This window comes from Mustela erminea, chromosome 18, assembly GCF_009829155.1.
Source record: "Mustela erminea isolate mMusErm1 chromosome 18, mMusErm1.Pri, whole genome shotgun sequence".
Lineage (NCBI taxonomy): Eukaryota > Metazoa > Chordata > Mammalia > Carnivora > Mustelidae > Mustela > Mustela erminea.
The window spans coordinates 28634867-28650652 of record NC_045631.1 but is presented as its reverse complement, the minus strand read 5'-3'; the positions used below and the strand labels follow the sequence as shown (position 1 = coordinate 28650652).

General features: G+C 39.7%; 1 protein-coding gene and 1 long non-coding RNA gene across 3 annotated transcripts in view; one reads left to right on the top strand and one right to left on the bottom strand.

The window, feature by feature from the left end:
• The first annotated feature begins 80 nt into the window (after positions 1 to 80).
• Positions 81 to 15786, top strand: part of PRR11 (proline rich 11) — a 20992-nt gene continuing 5286 nt past the window's right edge. Inside the window, exons 1-7 of one of the 2 annotated variants that reach the window (XM_032322424.1) lie at positions 81 to 532; positions 5712 to 5844; positions 8951 to 9101; positions 9343 to 9465; positions 12202 to 12465; positions 13628 to 13726; positions 14302 to 14414. In XM_032322424.1, coding sequence (XP_032178315.1) covers positions 5717 to 5844; positions 8951 to 9101; positions 9343 to 9465; positions 12202 to 12465; positions 13628 to 13726; positions 14302 to 14414 — 878 coding nt within the window. In that variant the 5' untranslated portion in view covers positions 81 to 532; positions 5712 to 5716. Of the gene's footprint in view, positions 624 to 5711; positions 5845 to 8950; positions 9102 to 9342; positions 9466 to 12201; positions 12466 to 13627; positions 13727 to 14301; positions 14415 to 15786 lie in introns of both variants that reach the window. The other variant, XM_032322425.1, reaches the window with a different exon arrangement.
• Positions 3376 to 15786, bottom strand: part of LOC116578298 — a 21797-nt gene continuing 9386 nt past the window's right edge. Inside the window, exon 4 of the long non-coding RNA XR_004280807.1 lies at positions 3376 to 4320. This is a non-coding gene — a long non-coding RNA (uncharacterized LOC116578298). The remainder of the gene's footprint in view (positions 4321 to 15786) is intronic.

Below are 15786 nucleotides of genomic sequence, written 5' to 3'. Positions count from 1 at the left end.
GGTTCCTCCGCTTCACTGGCGCCCGCCCATTGGCGACTGGGTAACGCCCCTCCACATGAAACACTTTCTCCAGTTGGGCAAAGACACAAAACGCTGCAGGAGGATTGGCTGCTGTGCACTTTTTTTTTTCCATTGGCTGCATCCTCATCTCCACTTTCAATTTCATAGTTAAGGCTCCGCAGAGAAGAGCTTGCGATTGGTATAATCGGAAGAAGAACCCACCAATTACACAAAAGCTTCCACAAACAGCATAAGGGACGTGACACACCTTCTTAGGTCTCCTGCTTCCCCTCCCCATGGCTCCCGCCTTCCACTTATTCATACCAGAAGCGCCTCAGCTCTCATTGGCCAGTGCGTGGTGACCTTTTAACCAATCACAAACCAGACTGTGCTCCTACACTACCCAGACAGCGAATCGTGGAGAGACCTTTGCTACGATTGGTCCCTCCTTGATAAGGTTTTAATTTTGAATCTTTCTTTAGGGAGGAGAGGCCACTACCCGGACTCCATCTGATCCCGGGCTCTTAGACTTGTGAGTGCAGGGAGAATCTCCCTTGTGTTACCTGGGCTCGCGTCTTCAGCAGCTGGGCCTGTTGCTGCTTGTGTTCTTAAGATTTATGGAGGTGGGGACTTTGGCTGGGCTCGGGGAGATGAGACTGGGAGGAGGAGGTTTGAGGTTGGGTAAGAACTGCTCGCCCTGGCTCCAACCTAACCACACTTTTATATTTAATTAACGCTCTGCAGAATACGTTTTGGATCAAAGCATCTGCCTTCCTTTTGCACATTCCTTTAGATCTTTGCTATTCAGTGTTGTCGGGGGACCAACATCATCTGCATCTCTTGGGCGCTTGTTAGCAATGCAAATTATCGGGCTCCACCCAGACCCACTGAATGAAATTCAGAATCATATTCTGAATCAAATTCAGAATATGAATTTTAACAAGATCTCCCACCACCTTTTTTTTTTTTTTAAGATTTTATTTATATGACAGACAGAGATCACAAGTAGGCAGAGAGAAAGAGGGAAGCAGGCTCCCTGCTGAACAGAGATCCCGGTGTGGGCTCGATTCCAAGACCCTGAGATATGACCTGGTCCGAAGGCAGAGGCTTAATCCACTGAGCCACCCAGGCGCCCCTCCCAGTGATTCTTATGCACGTTAAAGTTTGAGAATATACAGTTCTTGACAGACAGTATTTCTTTGTTCCTTGATATGCTCTTAATATCGCCGGACTTTTTGTGACAGTGTCAATTTTTTAAGTGTGCCCTGTTTACTTGTGCCTAATGCTGTGTTGGACTACGTTTTAGCAAGCTGACGTCACGTCAGAGAAACAAGGCAGGAACTAAAAAAGCAGTGTTGTACTGCGAAAAACAAAATTAAATACAATCAAGTACCAGAAATAGCCCTATGAATGTTCAAGAGTAATGAATTGAACTAGTAATGGAAATGGATTAATTGACTGAAAGCTGTTTATGGGAAAATATAGGAACCTACATTAAAATGTGTTTTAGGGGCGCCTGGGTGGCTGGGCAGGGAGCCTGCTTCCTCCTCCCTCTCTCTCTGCCTGCCTCTCTGCCTCTCTGCCTATTTGTGATCTCTATCTATCAAATAAAATAAATAAAATCTTTTAAAAAAAATGTGTTTTAGGAAGAGGGTAATGAAATGCAATTGTTGTTATTTTCGTTGCTGTCACAGTTTTGGAAGTACCCCCTGACCAAAAGCACTTCTCCCATCACTGGGTGGAGTTTTAATAGAAGCAGCAGAGCCAACTGAGTTCTTACTCTATTATTTGTTGCATCTTCCCACTGGAAATAGTTTTGGAGCCATCCTTTAACCATATGAAGGTGTGGAATGATTTGAAAAACTAAAAACCTCCCTCACCAAGAGATTTTACAAAATGTAATTGTAGTAAAGCATATTCCTGAACTAAAAAAGAGACACCTTGCTACCTAACACGTAGCAGGAATGATTTATTTCATTCATTTATTGAATGAAAATTATTTAATGCCTGCTACACTCTTGGTTCCAGGAAAACAAAGATGAATAAAATTAATCTTAACCTTGAAAAGTCCGTAGTCTAGCTGGGTGACAAACATGCAAACAAAAATTATAATGCAATACAGTAAATGTTATAATAAGAGTGTTTATAAAGTGCTATAGAAGCACAAAAGGTATGACATTTTTATCAGCATAAATTCCATAAGGATAGAAACTATGTTGGCCTTGTCTCAAATTGTATCCCAAAACCGACCACACCTACCTACCATGGTGGATTATCAGCATTCAACAAATATCTGTGAGAAAAAGTAACAGCATCTTGAAGCTATATAAGTTGACTTGAAAGAGGATACCCCAAGCAGAGGGAGAGCCTGAGCCTGCTAACTATACTGTAGAAAGTATTCAGTGTTTGGTATACCTGAAGTACCACGAATCACTAGTAGAGATGAGGCCGCAAAGGGCCATCAGACTAAACTGTGATGATCTTTGAAAGGCATGAAGGAATTTAGTTTATTCAGAGAATGAAAAGGAATCTTCAAATACTTTTAAGCAAGGGAATTATCAGGATCCTTTTTTTTTTTTTTTTTTTTTTTTACTAACTCTAGTAATCATTTTCTGTAGAAAATGATTGGCACAGAGAAAGACTAAAGTCAGGAAGATCATTAAAGGAATATTTGGGCAAACCCAAACTGAGGGATGTTTTCCAAAACAACTGGTCTGGAGTCTTCAGAAATATAAATAGAAAGAAAGGCAAATACTTACATGAAAAGACTAGGGAACTATTGTGAATTGAAGGAAACTAAAAAGACACACTGTGGAAGGGGAAAGAGAGCAGCTGTAAAGGAGATTATTGAGGTCACTGAGGTAATTATGGACTTCTTAGATAATATCAAGCTTAAATCTCCTGGCTGTGATTGGTTTTGTAGGACAATGTCCATGTCCATGTTAGGAAACTCAAGTTGAAGTATCTAGGCATGAAGTATCATGATTCTGCTCAGCCAAAAACTAAAAACTATTATTTGTGTGTGTATATATAAATGTTATATGTCTATATACACATATATCTATCATATTTTTTTATTTTGCAAATTTTCAAACTTTATGAAAATTTACAAAAATAGTATAATTGAAGCTCATATTTTTTACTTAGATTCATCTATTGCTATTTTTTTATTTAGGGGTGTGTGTATGTATATAATATATATGTAATAATATATAAACTTATGTAAAATATAAATTTATATATTACATACATTTATTTTGTAAATTATACATTGTATATAATACATATTGTACACACACCTATACTGAAAGAAAACTAACCGATAACAATAGGAATAATATATGAGAATTTTTTTTCCAGAATTAACATGATCTTTTATTTTTTATTTATTTTTTTCTTGAAGTATACTTGGTACACAATGATGACTAAGCCACCCAGATGCCCCCAAGATTTGCTTTTAAATCTAACCTGTATTAACATTTTCTTTATCACTCTCTTAACAATCAACAGCATAATGAATCAAGCCCTGATTTGTGGTGTTATGTCCACAGTGTAAATACTCCCATCATAGCCAATTTCAAGATTTCAATGTGAAGTCACTGAATATGGAATTGGAAAGAAATCAGCATTTTATAGCATTTTCACTATATAGATACAATAATGTAAACAACCTCAACAGCATAAGTAATAGTAAAATCATTAGGAAGTAATGAGCTTTGCATCAATATACATAATATACATTTTATAATGTAATAATGTTATACAAAATATATGTAATATACTATATAATTTATATAATTTAATTTTAATGGTGGATGTGTTTCACAACTAACTCACAGACTTCCTGAAAATGTATCAGTTGTTGCCAACCCCAGCACACTGTTGAAGTGAGATAAAGGAATAGAGCCAATCTACCAAGTTTAAACCAGAATGTCCAGCTCCTTTCTGAAGTCTACTTTTATAACTGAGTGCTTGGTGAATATAAGAAAAAAGGAGGCAGGAAACCAGTTCTCTGTGTCAGTTTGACGTCTAACAAAAGACATCAAAGGGAGAGAGGGAACAGAATTCGGGGAGGGCTGCAAGGGGCAGATCAAGACAAGAAGAGGAAGTTACCATGGAAGTCTCAGATCCCGGGGATTTCACCCAGTGAACTCCGGACCTTAGATAGAGGTTCTCAGTGACATCTCTCCATAGAAAGTCCTGGGCATGGATGTGATGAGGTTTAATCTTTTTTTCAGGTAACTGCAAGATTGCTTACTTCCTCTGAGGTTCTCCTAAACATCTTCATTCAGAGTATTGTTGTTTTGTGTTATTTTAAGTCTGTTTAAAAAAAAAAAAAACAGTGAGTCCTTTAAATACCCTGTGTATTTAATAATCCCTGCTTAGCCTTCTTTCATTATTTCAGCAGGAAGGAGAAGTGATAGAATACAAGGGAAGTCAGCTATTTTTTGCTGTATCTCCCATGCCTCTAAGAACAACTAAGGAAAACTGCTAGTTTGAGACCTGGCATCAGCTCAATAAGATGCTATTGAGAACCTTGCTCCTAGAGGTGCTGTTGATATACGCACTGTTGCCCATTGCCATTAGGGGTGCCCTCTGCAAGACCAAAGCGCTTGGAACTGCAGTAAGCCACTCCGGAGTTTTCACAACCCACAGCCAGTAAAAAAAAAAAAAAAAAAAAAAAAAAAAAAAAAAAGGAGGTTCTTCAGCCAGTGCAATCCGAGAGCTGGCCAAGCCTAGAGCTGCATACTAAGTATTGAAAGGGTACTGGGTGAACAAAAGTGGAATGAATTTGTATTTTAAAGGCCAATTGTTCCTATTCAAATGTGAGTTTGAAGGCAGGGAGGCCCAGCCCTTGAGCCCATGTTTAGTTCTACTTGAATAACGACATCTTTGTTCCTCAGGTAGCAGCAACTGGCTACCCGCCTTCACATCAAACTAGCTCTGACTTAATTTTCTTCAGAAAAGGATCCAGATTAAAAGCTAAATACACTAAATAGTGTTTTAAAATAAATGTTTTGAAACATTTGGGGGTCTTAGATTTGGGGTAACTGCTATTACATTGTATACCACCCATTTAATCAACTGTTGCACCACAGAATGTTAGAAAGAACACAGTCTTCCGAGACTTATTTATTTACTGCATTACACTGGGCAAATCATATACTCTTTCTATGTCTCAGTTTATTCTTAATGTAAAAAATGGGAATAAAAATCCTTGTCCTTGGGGATAAAATCTTGCCAGGTAGTGAGGATTCACTGAGAAAATGTATATGTATATTCAGTGGTTAAATTTGTTTCTTCCATTACCAACTCTGCTTATCACAATGGGTGCTCAGTAAATGTTCCTGGAAAGAAACTTCTTTTAATAACTGACCATAACCCAACTCTAGCCATTTTCTCTCTTATAAGAAATGGAAATACACTTGACATAATGAAGAAGAGCAAGGCAAGCAAAACAAAATTAGAGAGTAATGTAATGCCAAAGCTGAGTCTCTAAAGATACTTTAAATCTGGGTTTAAATTTTTCTTCACTTCAGGGGACTTCTGGAATGCTGGCAGTGATCTACTTCCTAACCAAAGTGGTGGTTACAAGGGTGTGTTCACTTTGTGATAATTCATTGAACTGTACAATTAAGACTTCTCCATTTTCTGTATGTGTATATTATTCTAAAATTTAAAAAACATGTAAAAAAATTTTTTTTCTACAGAAATCATGCCTAAGTTCAAGCAACGAAGAAGAAAGCTAAAAGCCAAAGCAAAAAGATTATTCAAAAAAAGAGAAGCCTCTCACTTTCAGCCCAAGCTAATCACACCTCCTCCGCCACCACCCTCACCAGAAAGGTAAGGTGTAAGTGTGAAGAAGAAAAAATATTAAAAATCCCTTAAGGATAGGGTTACCAGATTTAGCAAATAAAAATACAGAATGCCCAATTAAATGTAAAGTTCTAATAAAACGTGAAATTTTTAAAATATTGTCCCATGCAACATTTCTAACATCCTTATACTAAAAAATTATTCCTCCCTCTTCAGAAATTAAATTTTGACCGAGCATTCTAAATTTTATGTGGTGACCATCATTTTAGAGTTTAGGGGCGCCTGGGTAGCTCAGTTGGTTAAGCATCTGGCTTCAACTAAGGTCATGATCCCAGAGTCCTCTCCTGGGCCCCTGCTCAGCGGGGAGACGGCTTCTCCCCTCTCTCTCTGCCCCTCCCCCCATTCCTTCTCTCTCTCTCTCTCTCAAATAAATAAATAAAATCTTTTTTTTTTTAAATGTTTAAATGAAGTTCAAATCACAAGAAATTGGGCGCCTGGGTGGCTCAGAGGGTTAAGCCTCTGCCTTCGGCTCAGGTCATGATCTCAGGGTCCTGGGATCGAGCTCCACATCTGGCTCTCTGCTCAGCAGGGAGCCTGCTTCCTTCTCTCTCTCTGCCTGCCTCTGTGCCTACTTGTGATCTCTGTCAAATAAATAAATAAAATCTTTAAAAAAAAAAAATCACAAGAAATTGTACTGGAGATGCACAGTAACTATTTTCTCTTTCCCTAGTCAGTTTAATTGTATAAATCTGGTAACTAAGAGATGCAAGAGGAATATATAACTGGAATTTAACTCTCAGTTTTGGTAAAATTTGGTCAGTTATTCTCTGGGACAGAGGTTTAAATGTATTACTGAAAGAGACTCTAAGTTATCAGAAGCCCAAGATACTGGGCTTCACAATGACATACATTATACATTTTGTTGTTATAGCTCTCTTTACAGAAAATTTTTTAAACTAAACTGGCCCTCAAAATGCATTAACCATGTTATCCTTAACTCTTCTCTCTCTCTCGAATATTGAAAATGGCCCTTAACTGGTGTTCCTGCTTCTGCCTTTGCAGAACAGTCAGAGCGAGCCTCGTAAAAAAACATGTCATATTGCCCCTCTGCTTAAAACTCTCTCCAATGTCGGAATGCCTGGGTGGCTCAGTTGGTTGGACGACTGCCTTCGGCTCAGGTCATGATCCCGGAGTTTCCGGATCGAATCCCACATCGGGCTCCCGGCTGCGCGGGGAGTCTGCTTCTCCCTCTGACCTTCTCCTCTCTCATGGTCTTTTTCATTGTCTCTTTCTCAAATAAATAAATAAAATCTTAAAAAAAAACAAAAACAAAAAACCTCTCCAATGTCTTTCCTGGAGCACCTGGCTGGCTCAGTTGGAAGAGTGTGTGACTCTTGATCTCGGGGTCATGAGTTGGGTGTAGAGATTATGTAAAAATAAATTAAAACTCTCCAATGTCTTCCTCTCTCTGAGTCAAAATTAAAATCCTTTGTATGAGGCGGGCGCTTGGTTAAGCCGCTGCCTTCGGCTTGCGTCATGATCTCGGGATCCTGAGATGGAATCCCTTGTCGGCTCTCTGCTCGGCAGGGAGCCTGTTTCCCTCTCTCTCTCTGCCTACTTGTGATCTCTCTCTGTCAGATAAATAAAATATTTTTAAAAACAAAAATAAATAAATAAAATAAAATCCTTTGTATGACCCACAAGAGCCATATGATCTGATTTTGACATTCTCTCCTAATCCCCCTACTCTTCAGTTTCTCCATCCTAGTCCTCCTGGCCTCCTTGTTGTTCCCTAGACACCTCAGACAAGCTGCTGTCTCAGGGCCTTTGCACTTATTATTGCCCATGCCTGAATTGTTCTCCCAGATATTTGTATTGCTAGCTTCTTTATTTTTAACATTTTTAAAATAGGCTCTACGCTCAACATAGGGCTTAAACTCATGACCATTAATCAAGAGTTGTATGTTCTACTGACTAAGCCAGCCAGGTGTCCGTGTATTGCTAGCTAGCTTTTTTACTTTGTTTGAGGTTTTTTTTGTTTTGTTTTGTTTTGTTTTCTCAAAAGTCACCTTCTCAGTGAGACTTCCCTAGCACCCTACCTAAAATTTCACCTCCATTCAACATTTCTCTCTTGCTCTATCCTTTTCCTCATAGTATTTATTCACTATATAACAATCCATATATGTTACTAATTGACTTTATTACCTTTGTCCCAAGACATGTAAGTTTAATGAGGGCATGGTTTTTATCATGTTGTTCATTACTGAATCCCTGACGCCTCTTTTTTTTTTTTTTTTTTTAAGATGTTATTTCTTTATTTGACAGAGAGAGAGATCACAAGTAGGCAGAGAGGCAGGCAGAGAGAGAGAAGGACGCAGGCTCCCCTCTGAGCAGGGAGCCCGATGTGGGACTCGATCCCAGGATCCTGAGATCATGACCTGAGCTGAAGGCAGAGGCTTAACCCACTGAGCCATCCAGGCGCCCTCCCTGACGCCTCTTTACTTACTGTTTATTTTATTTATTATTTATTACTATTTATTTATCAAGTAAATTATTGTATAAGTGCATCTTGGAACTCTAAAATGTAATGAAAATTTTGGCTTTAGGTAGTCTCTGCTCCTGAGCCATACTATAAAGCTAGCATGTTATTTTATGTTTTAAAGATGTATTTATTTGAGAGAATGAGAGAGATCAAGTGAGGGGAAGAGCAGAGACTGAGAGAGAATCCCAAGCAGACTCCCACTGAGTGCAGAGCCAGATATGGGGCTCAATCTCAAGACCCTGAGATCATGACCTGAGACAAATCCAAAAGTTGGATGCTCAAGCTTAGATTTAGAGGCTCAAGCTTATTTAAGTAGAGCTGTTAGGGACGCCTGAGTGGCTCAGTCGTTAAGCATCTGCCTTCAGCTTAGGTCATGATCCCGGGGTCCTGGGCTCGAGCCCCCGCATCTGGCTCCCTGCTCAGTGGAGAGCCTGCTTCTCCCCCTCCCTCTGCCTGACACTCTGTTTACTTGTGCTCTCGTTCTGTCAAATGAAAAAAAAATAAATTCTTTAATAATAGTAATAACAAATAAATAAATAAAGCTGTTATTCCAACTCAGGGGTTTTTCGTTTGGTTTTGTTTTTCCTACAGAGTGGTTATTCCTTCAGCAGATACTTCCCTTAGCAGAAGTTGGCTAAGACCATCCTGGAACTTTAGACTTCCTAATATCAAAGATACCGTAAAACTTTGGACAAATAGAGTGTGGTCTATATACAATTGGTGCCAGAACTGCATGGCCCAGGTATGGCTTTGACAACCCCATTTTCAGCAATATGGTTTTTCTGCATATTTGGTATGTGTGTTCACCTGTGTGTGTGCTCAGGTCAATACAACACTCAGGCTAAGCTCAGGTAAGATGAAATTATGGGGTCATGTAGGCCTTTGTTTCTGTAAAACATATATTAAACCACTTTCTTCTCCCTTTTTTCATGTCCTGATCATGCTGCTTACAGAATTCAGGCTTGTTTATTTTTTAATTTCAGAGTTTAGAAGTATTGAAAGACACCATCTTTCCATCCCGTTTCTGCCGCCGAGAACTCCATAGTCTAAAACAACAGTTTTGCATTTTGGAAAGTGAATTATGCAAGCTCCAGGAAACACTGAAGGTTGGTATTGTTAAATAGAAAAGAAATCCAGGGACACCTGGGTGGCTCAGTCGTTAAAAGTCTGCCTTCAGTTCGGGTCATGATCCTAGAGTCCTGGGATCAAGCCCCGCATCAGGCTCCCTCTTCAGCGGGAAGCCTGCCTCTCCCTCTCCCTCCCCCCCTGCTCGTGTTCCCTCTTTCACTGTGTCTCTATCAAATAAATAAATAAAATCTTAAAAAAGGAAAAAAAAAGAAAAGAAATCTGGAATTAGGGAAGGAGGGCAGGGATTATCTCCTATAGGAATCCCAGCATGCTTTTACCAGAAGGTGCAATGGCTACAGGCAAGTGCTAGTCTTAGGCCTCTTTGCCCTCAGATCTATTCCTTAGGTTTCAAGGCTCGACTCTGCACTGCACTGGGGCTAATCCATGCAGGCTGTATGTGCTATGCTCCATGTCACCTGGTTCCAGTTGTACATGGCTAATGGGAGAACTGAATAGAGACTGGTGGGGGTGTGGAGGGAGTGTGTTTCCCCTTTGTTCTCTGCTTTGGGCAATTTCTCCAGTGAGGGTTGTTGTCTCCCTCACCCCAGCTCCCTCCAGGTAAGTCTGTCAAGTTCCCGGATTCTCTGGGTTAACCCACCTCTAGAGATCAGGTTATAATGCTCTTCCCTTTGTCCCTCCAGGCTCACGGCTTGTTCTTTGCTAATCTCTGGGTTGCCTCAATATTCCCTGTGTGTTTTCATCTCTTTCACCATCAATGTAACCAATTCCCCACCTTACTCTCACCCTCTTTTAAATACTCAGGATGATTTCTATTTTCTTGACTGATAGAGGTAGAAAAAGCCATATATATCCACTGTCTCCAAACTCCCCTAAGCAAGGCCCCTATTCTCAATGTCTAAAACTCAAGAAAATAAACATTGCACTTGTTGGTTTGCAGGGGAGCTTCTGGGATTACAATCCTTGTCCTGGAATTTGTACCTCAAAATGAATTAGACAGGAAGAAAGGCAAATCACCTTACTCCTCTAGGCCTGAGTTTCCTCCTCTAAAAATGATGATGCCATCTATGGTGGGCTGAATCAATGTCCTCCAAAAGATATGTCCAAGTCCTAATCCCTGAAACCTATAAATATGACCTTATTTGGAGAAAGGGTTTTCTCCCATTAAGGATTTTTTCTTTTTTAAAGTAATCTCTACACCCAACATGGGGCTTGAGTTCACAACCCCAAGATCAAAAGTTGCCATGTGCCCCTTAAGTTAAGGATTTTGAAGTGAAGAGATCATACTCTATTATCAGAGTGGACCCTAAATCCAATAACAAATGTCCTTATAAAGGAGAAAGCAGAGCACACAAGAGGAGAGGAGGAGCAGTGGAGCACAGGTAGAGATTGGAGTGATGTAGTCTCAAGGCCAGGAATGCCCATAGCTACCAAAAACAGAAGAGACAAGAAACAGATTCTTCCCTACAGCATTGGGAGGTAGCACAGCCATGCTGTCATCTTGATTTTTAGATTTCTAGCCTCCAGCACTGAAAAAAATGAATTTCAATTGTTTTAAGCCACCAAATTTATGATAATTTGATAAAAAAAACCATAGGAAACTAATACACCATCTGACTTCATAGGGTTATTTTTCCTTTCCCAGGGCTGCCATAATAAAGTGGCATGGACTAGGTGGCTTATATAATAGAAATTTATTTTCCCACAGTTCTAGAGGCTGAAAGTCTGAGATCAATGTGTTGACAGAGTTAGTTTCTTCTTGGGCCTCTCTGCTTTGTCTTGTCTTCTCCCCGTGTCCTCAGATCGCCTTGTCTCTGCACACACATCCCTGATGTTTCTCCTATGTTCAAATTTCTTCTTTTTGTAAGGACACCAGTCAAATTGGATGAGAGCCTACTCTAATGGCCTCATTTTAATTTAAACACCTCTTTGAAGGCCCTATCTCCAAAGGCATCCTGGGGTATTACAGCTAGGGCGTCAACATACGAATTTGAGGGATTGGGGGACACAATTCAGCCCCTAACATTCATGTTCCATCCCCTTGGCCTTTTTATCAGTCCTTGAATATGCTACATTCTTTTTTTTTTTTTTAAGATTTCATTTATTTGAGATAGAGAACAAGTAGTGGGGAGGGGCAGAGGGAGAGAGAGAGAATCAGGAAGCTTGACTCAGGGCTCAATCCCAGGACCCAGAGACCATGACCTAAGCCAAAGAAGGCATACACTTAACGGAGTGAGCCACTCAGGCGCCCCAACTATATGACAATTTTTAGCTGCATTAAGTATTTTTCCATCTGCCAGGAACTCTCCCCAGATCTTATCTCCCTTGAGACCTGATAAATTGCAGTCCATCCTTGAGATTATGGCTTAATGTCATTCTCCAAGTTTCTCCTTATTCATGCCCACAGCACACCTCACTGTTTTCACTGAAGCATTACTTTGTTTTGTTCTGGGTGTGTCTGTGTTTCATGCCTGTCTTCTTTGCCAGACTGTCAGCTCCACAATGTAACAGATAGGGTTCATATCATACCCACACTGCCTGGCATACTGCACACACAAAACAAATATATGAATGAATGAATGAATGAATGAATGGGTGAATGAATGGGCTTGTGATAAATGAGAAAATATTTTTTAAAAACCACATACTATACTAAGAAAGCATTCAATACGTGGTAGCTATTATCTCCAAGGCTCTGAGCCGCAAGAACCAAATTAATCTGTTACTCATTTGCCAAATATAATGTTTTCTTACAGACTGTCTTGGAAAATTCTTCCTGCCCAAGCTGTGGTCAAACCTGTCACATAAGTGGTAAACTCAAAAATGTGCCCGCCCGCGTGCTAAACACCCCTGGAGAATCTCGAGCGATACTTCCTCCCACACCGCCACAGCCAGCCACCCCCACTCCTGCTCTTCTTCCTCCGCCGCCCCCGCCCCCTCCACCTCCTCCTCTGCCTCCGCCTCCGCCGCCCACAGCACCTGTGCTGCTTAGAAAATCCGATCGCACTAAAGCCCTGCAGGTAGGAAACAATCTAGTAATGATGTGTTTTGGTCAGTGTGTAACAGAGTAGTAAAACAAGGTGGCCTTTTGAGACGAGGCTAAGGGCTTTGAGAGGAAAGCTGCATTTTTTTTTTTTTTCTGATTCCATCTCTTAATTATGTCAATGATTATGCTTCTAAAAACTCAGGCCTGTAGAACTGGGTTTAGAAACAAAAGTGATTTGTTTTTAAAGGATAAATGAATGAAAACCAGTAGATTGGAATATTCCTAATGGCGTCTCAGAATATCTTTTAACCTAAAGAAAAACCTCCCTGGGAAACTAAATTAAGAACAGAAGGTGGCTTAGTGAGTAAAAACAGAATAAAAAGAGTTGGTGGGTCCCAAAGTATAATATCATGAAGCTGAAGGACCAGTCTCCATTAATTACTTGGCCACTAAGGGAGTATTTGTGAATCACTAAGATAAGCATGACCCTGTTTAAAAATCTGCTGAATTTGCACTCCAGATAAATTTGGTTTAAAATGGCTGGCTTAGGGGTGCCTGGGTGGCTCAGTTGGTTAAGCCTCTGCCTTCAGTTCAGGTCATGATCTCAGGGTCCTGGGATAGAGACCCACATCGGACTCTCTGCTCTGTGGGGAGTCTGCTTCTCCCTCTCCCTCTGCCTGCCACTGGACCTACTCATGCTCTCTCTCTATATCAAATAAATAAATAAAATCTGTAAAAATAATAATAATAATAATAATAAATAAAATGGCTGGGTTAAATCCAGAGCCTATTATTACATTTGCCATAATGCATAGCCCTCTGACCATACATTCTTGCTCTATGGGACCTGAGTTAACTTTTTAGGTAATTCAAGCAAAACTTCACTTTGATTTGAGGAACTTCTTCAACTCCGGTCTTATTATCATAAATCCTGAGGAAGATGCATAGTTGCAGAGAACTAGCCCATCTCTTATTTACTGTCAAAGCTTTACATTTTGATGAACACTTTACAGTAGCATTAGCATCCATGTGTACTGAAAACAGGATCATTCTTGGTTGAATTAAAAGAATTTGATAGGTTCCTAGGGTAAATAAGAGTTAGTTTTTAAGTGAGTCTTTAAAAACTGGATTTGGATTTGCATTTAACTGGATATCTTGGTTACAATTTGAATTCTAACCTCTCCATGTATTTTAAGGCTGGGCCATTAAAAAGAGATGGACCCATGCAGATAACAGTTAAAGATCTACTGACTGTGAAGTTAAAGAAGACACAGTGTTTTGATGAAAGGAAGAAGGTAAGCTGATCATACATATGATCTTTGAGCTTTTAACCTGGTTGTCCCTTTCTGGAAAATCAGCCTATGTCTTATGTACAGAAGCCATTCTGAGGTAAGTATTCCATGTGTTACCTGAGTAGTTTTGGATCCTCAACAAAATGTGTAGACCCCAAAATTATTTAATTAGGCAGTTTTATCTACCAACCATTAGTCTAAAGAAGTAGAGACATACTTGGAAGCTTTGCAATAAAAATTGAGTAGTAGGGCGCCTGGGTGGCTCAGTGGGTTAAGCCGCTGCCTTCGGCTCAGGTCATGATCTCAGGGTCTTGGGATCGAGTCCCGCATTGGGCTCTCTGCTCAGCAGGGAGCCTGCTTCCATGTCTCTCTCTCTCTCTGCCTGCCTCTCCATCTACTTGTGATCTCTCTCTATCAAATAAATAAATAAAAATAAATAAAATCTTTAAAAAAAAAAATTGAGTAGTAGATAATCTTACCCATACTCAGCTTTCAAGTATTCATTGTTGCAGCATGTTTATATTTTGAATGATATCTTTAAGTGTATTTTTTGATACTGTCTCATTTTGTGATTAAAGCTTATACCATCACCAAAGGCACAGAATCCACTAGTTACTGTCTCTGACCTGCAACGTGTCACCCTGAAGCCCAACTCCAAAGTACTATCAACTCGAGTTACAAATGTCTTGATGTAAGGAACTACACTGTGTTATGCTCCACTGTTACTTAAAATAATGTTTTGTTTTGTTTTCCCTATCTCTAACTTTAAAAGTTGTATATGCTCATTGTAAAAGACTGGAAATCCACAGAAAAGTTACAGAAGAAAATGGGGGTGCCTGGGTGGTTCAGCAGTTAGGCATCTGCTTTCAGCTCAGGTCATGATCTCAGGGGGGAGTCTGTTCATCCCTTTGCCCCTGACCCTGTTCATATTCTCTCTCTCTCTCTCAAATAAATAAATAAAATCTTTTAAAAAAATTTTTGAAAAAGAAAAAAAAATCAAATAACTATGATTGAAGATAGCTACTATTAACATACTGTTGTTTATCATTCTAGTCTTTGTGTGGGCATCTACTCTATTATTTCCATTTCATGATGCTGTTTATTATAAGATACACCAGTGATTTATTAGTGGATTTGTGGGCGGGGGTGGCCCAGGGGCACCTGGCTGGCTTAGTTGGCGGAGCCTGCAACTCTCAGTCTCAGGTTGTAAGCTTGACCCCCAAGCTGGGCACAGAGATTACTTAAAAAAAAAAAAAAAAAAAAACCACAAATACAGATAAATGGATTTGGGAGGAAAAGACATAATATCAAGAATGTTTTCGGGCGGGGTGGGGAGGCGCGCCTGGGTGCCTCAGTCAGTTGAGCGTCTGCCTTTGGCCCCAGTCATGATCCCAAGGTCCTGGGATCAAGTGGTACATTGGCTCCCTGCTCAGCATGGAGCCTGCTTCTCCTTCTCCTTCTGCCATTCCCCCTGTTTGTGCTCTCTGTCAAATAAATAAAATCTTTAAAAAATAATAATAATTTTTTTAGAGGTGCCTGGCTCAGTCAGTTGGAAGAACATGCAACTCCTGATCTCTGGGTGATGAGTTTGAGTCCCATGTTGGGGAAAGAGATTACTTAAAAAAGAAGAATTTTTAAAGCAGCTCAATTTCAGAAATAATAAAATATGAAAACTTGTATGTCTTGGAATCAATGAAATCTTTTGTGTCTCTGTGTGTGTGTGTACCTGTGTATAATCATAATATACATGCAGTTAAAGCTTTTCCTGTTTAATGTGTCAAGAACTTTCCCCATCTTATTAAAAATCAGTTTAAAGCATCATTTTGACTTCTTCAGTATATATAGTTCATTATATGCAAATTTCATAGATAAACTCCTGTTTTGAAACATTTAGGTTGTTTATGATTTTTTATTTCTAATTCTTCAGCGAACATCCTTTTGTCCATCACCCATGTGCATAGCTGACTCTTTCCCTCAGATGGATTCTTATATGTATAATTACTGAGTCAAGATGTATTATTTATTAGGGCAATTATATCACCTTATGCTCTTATCGGCATCTA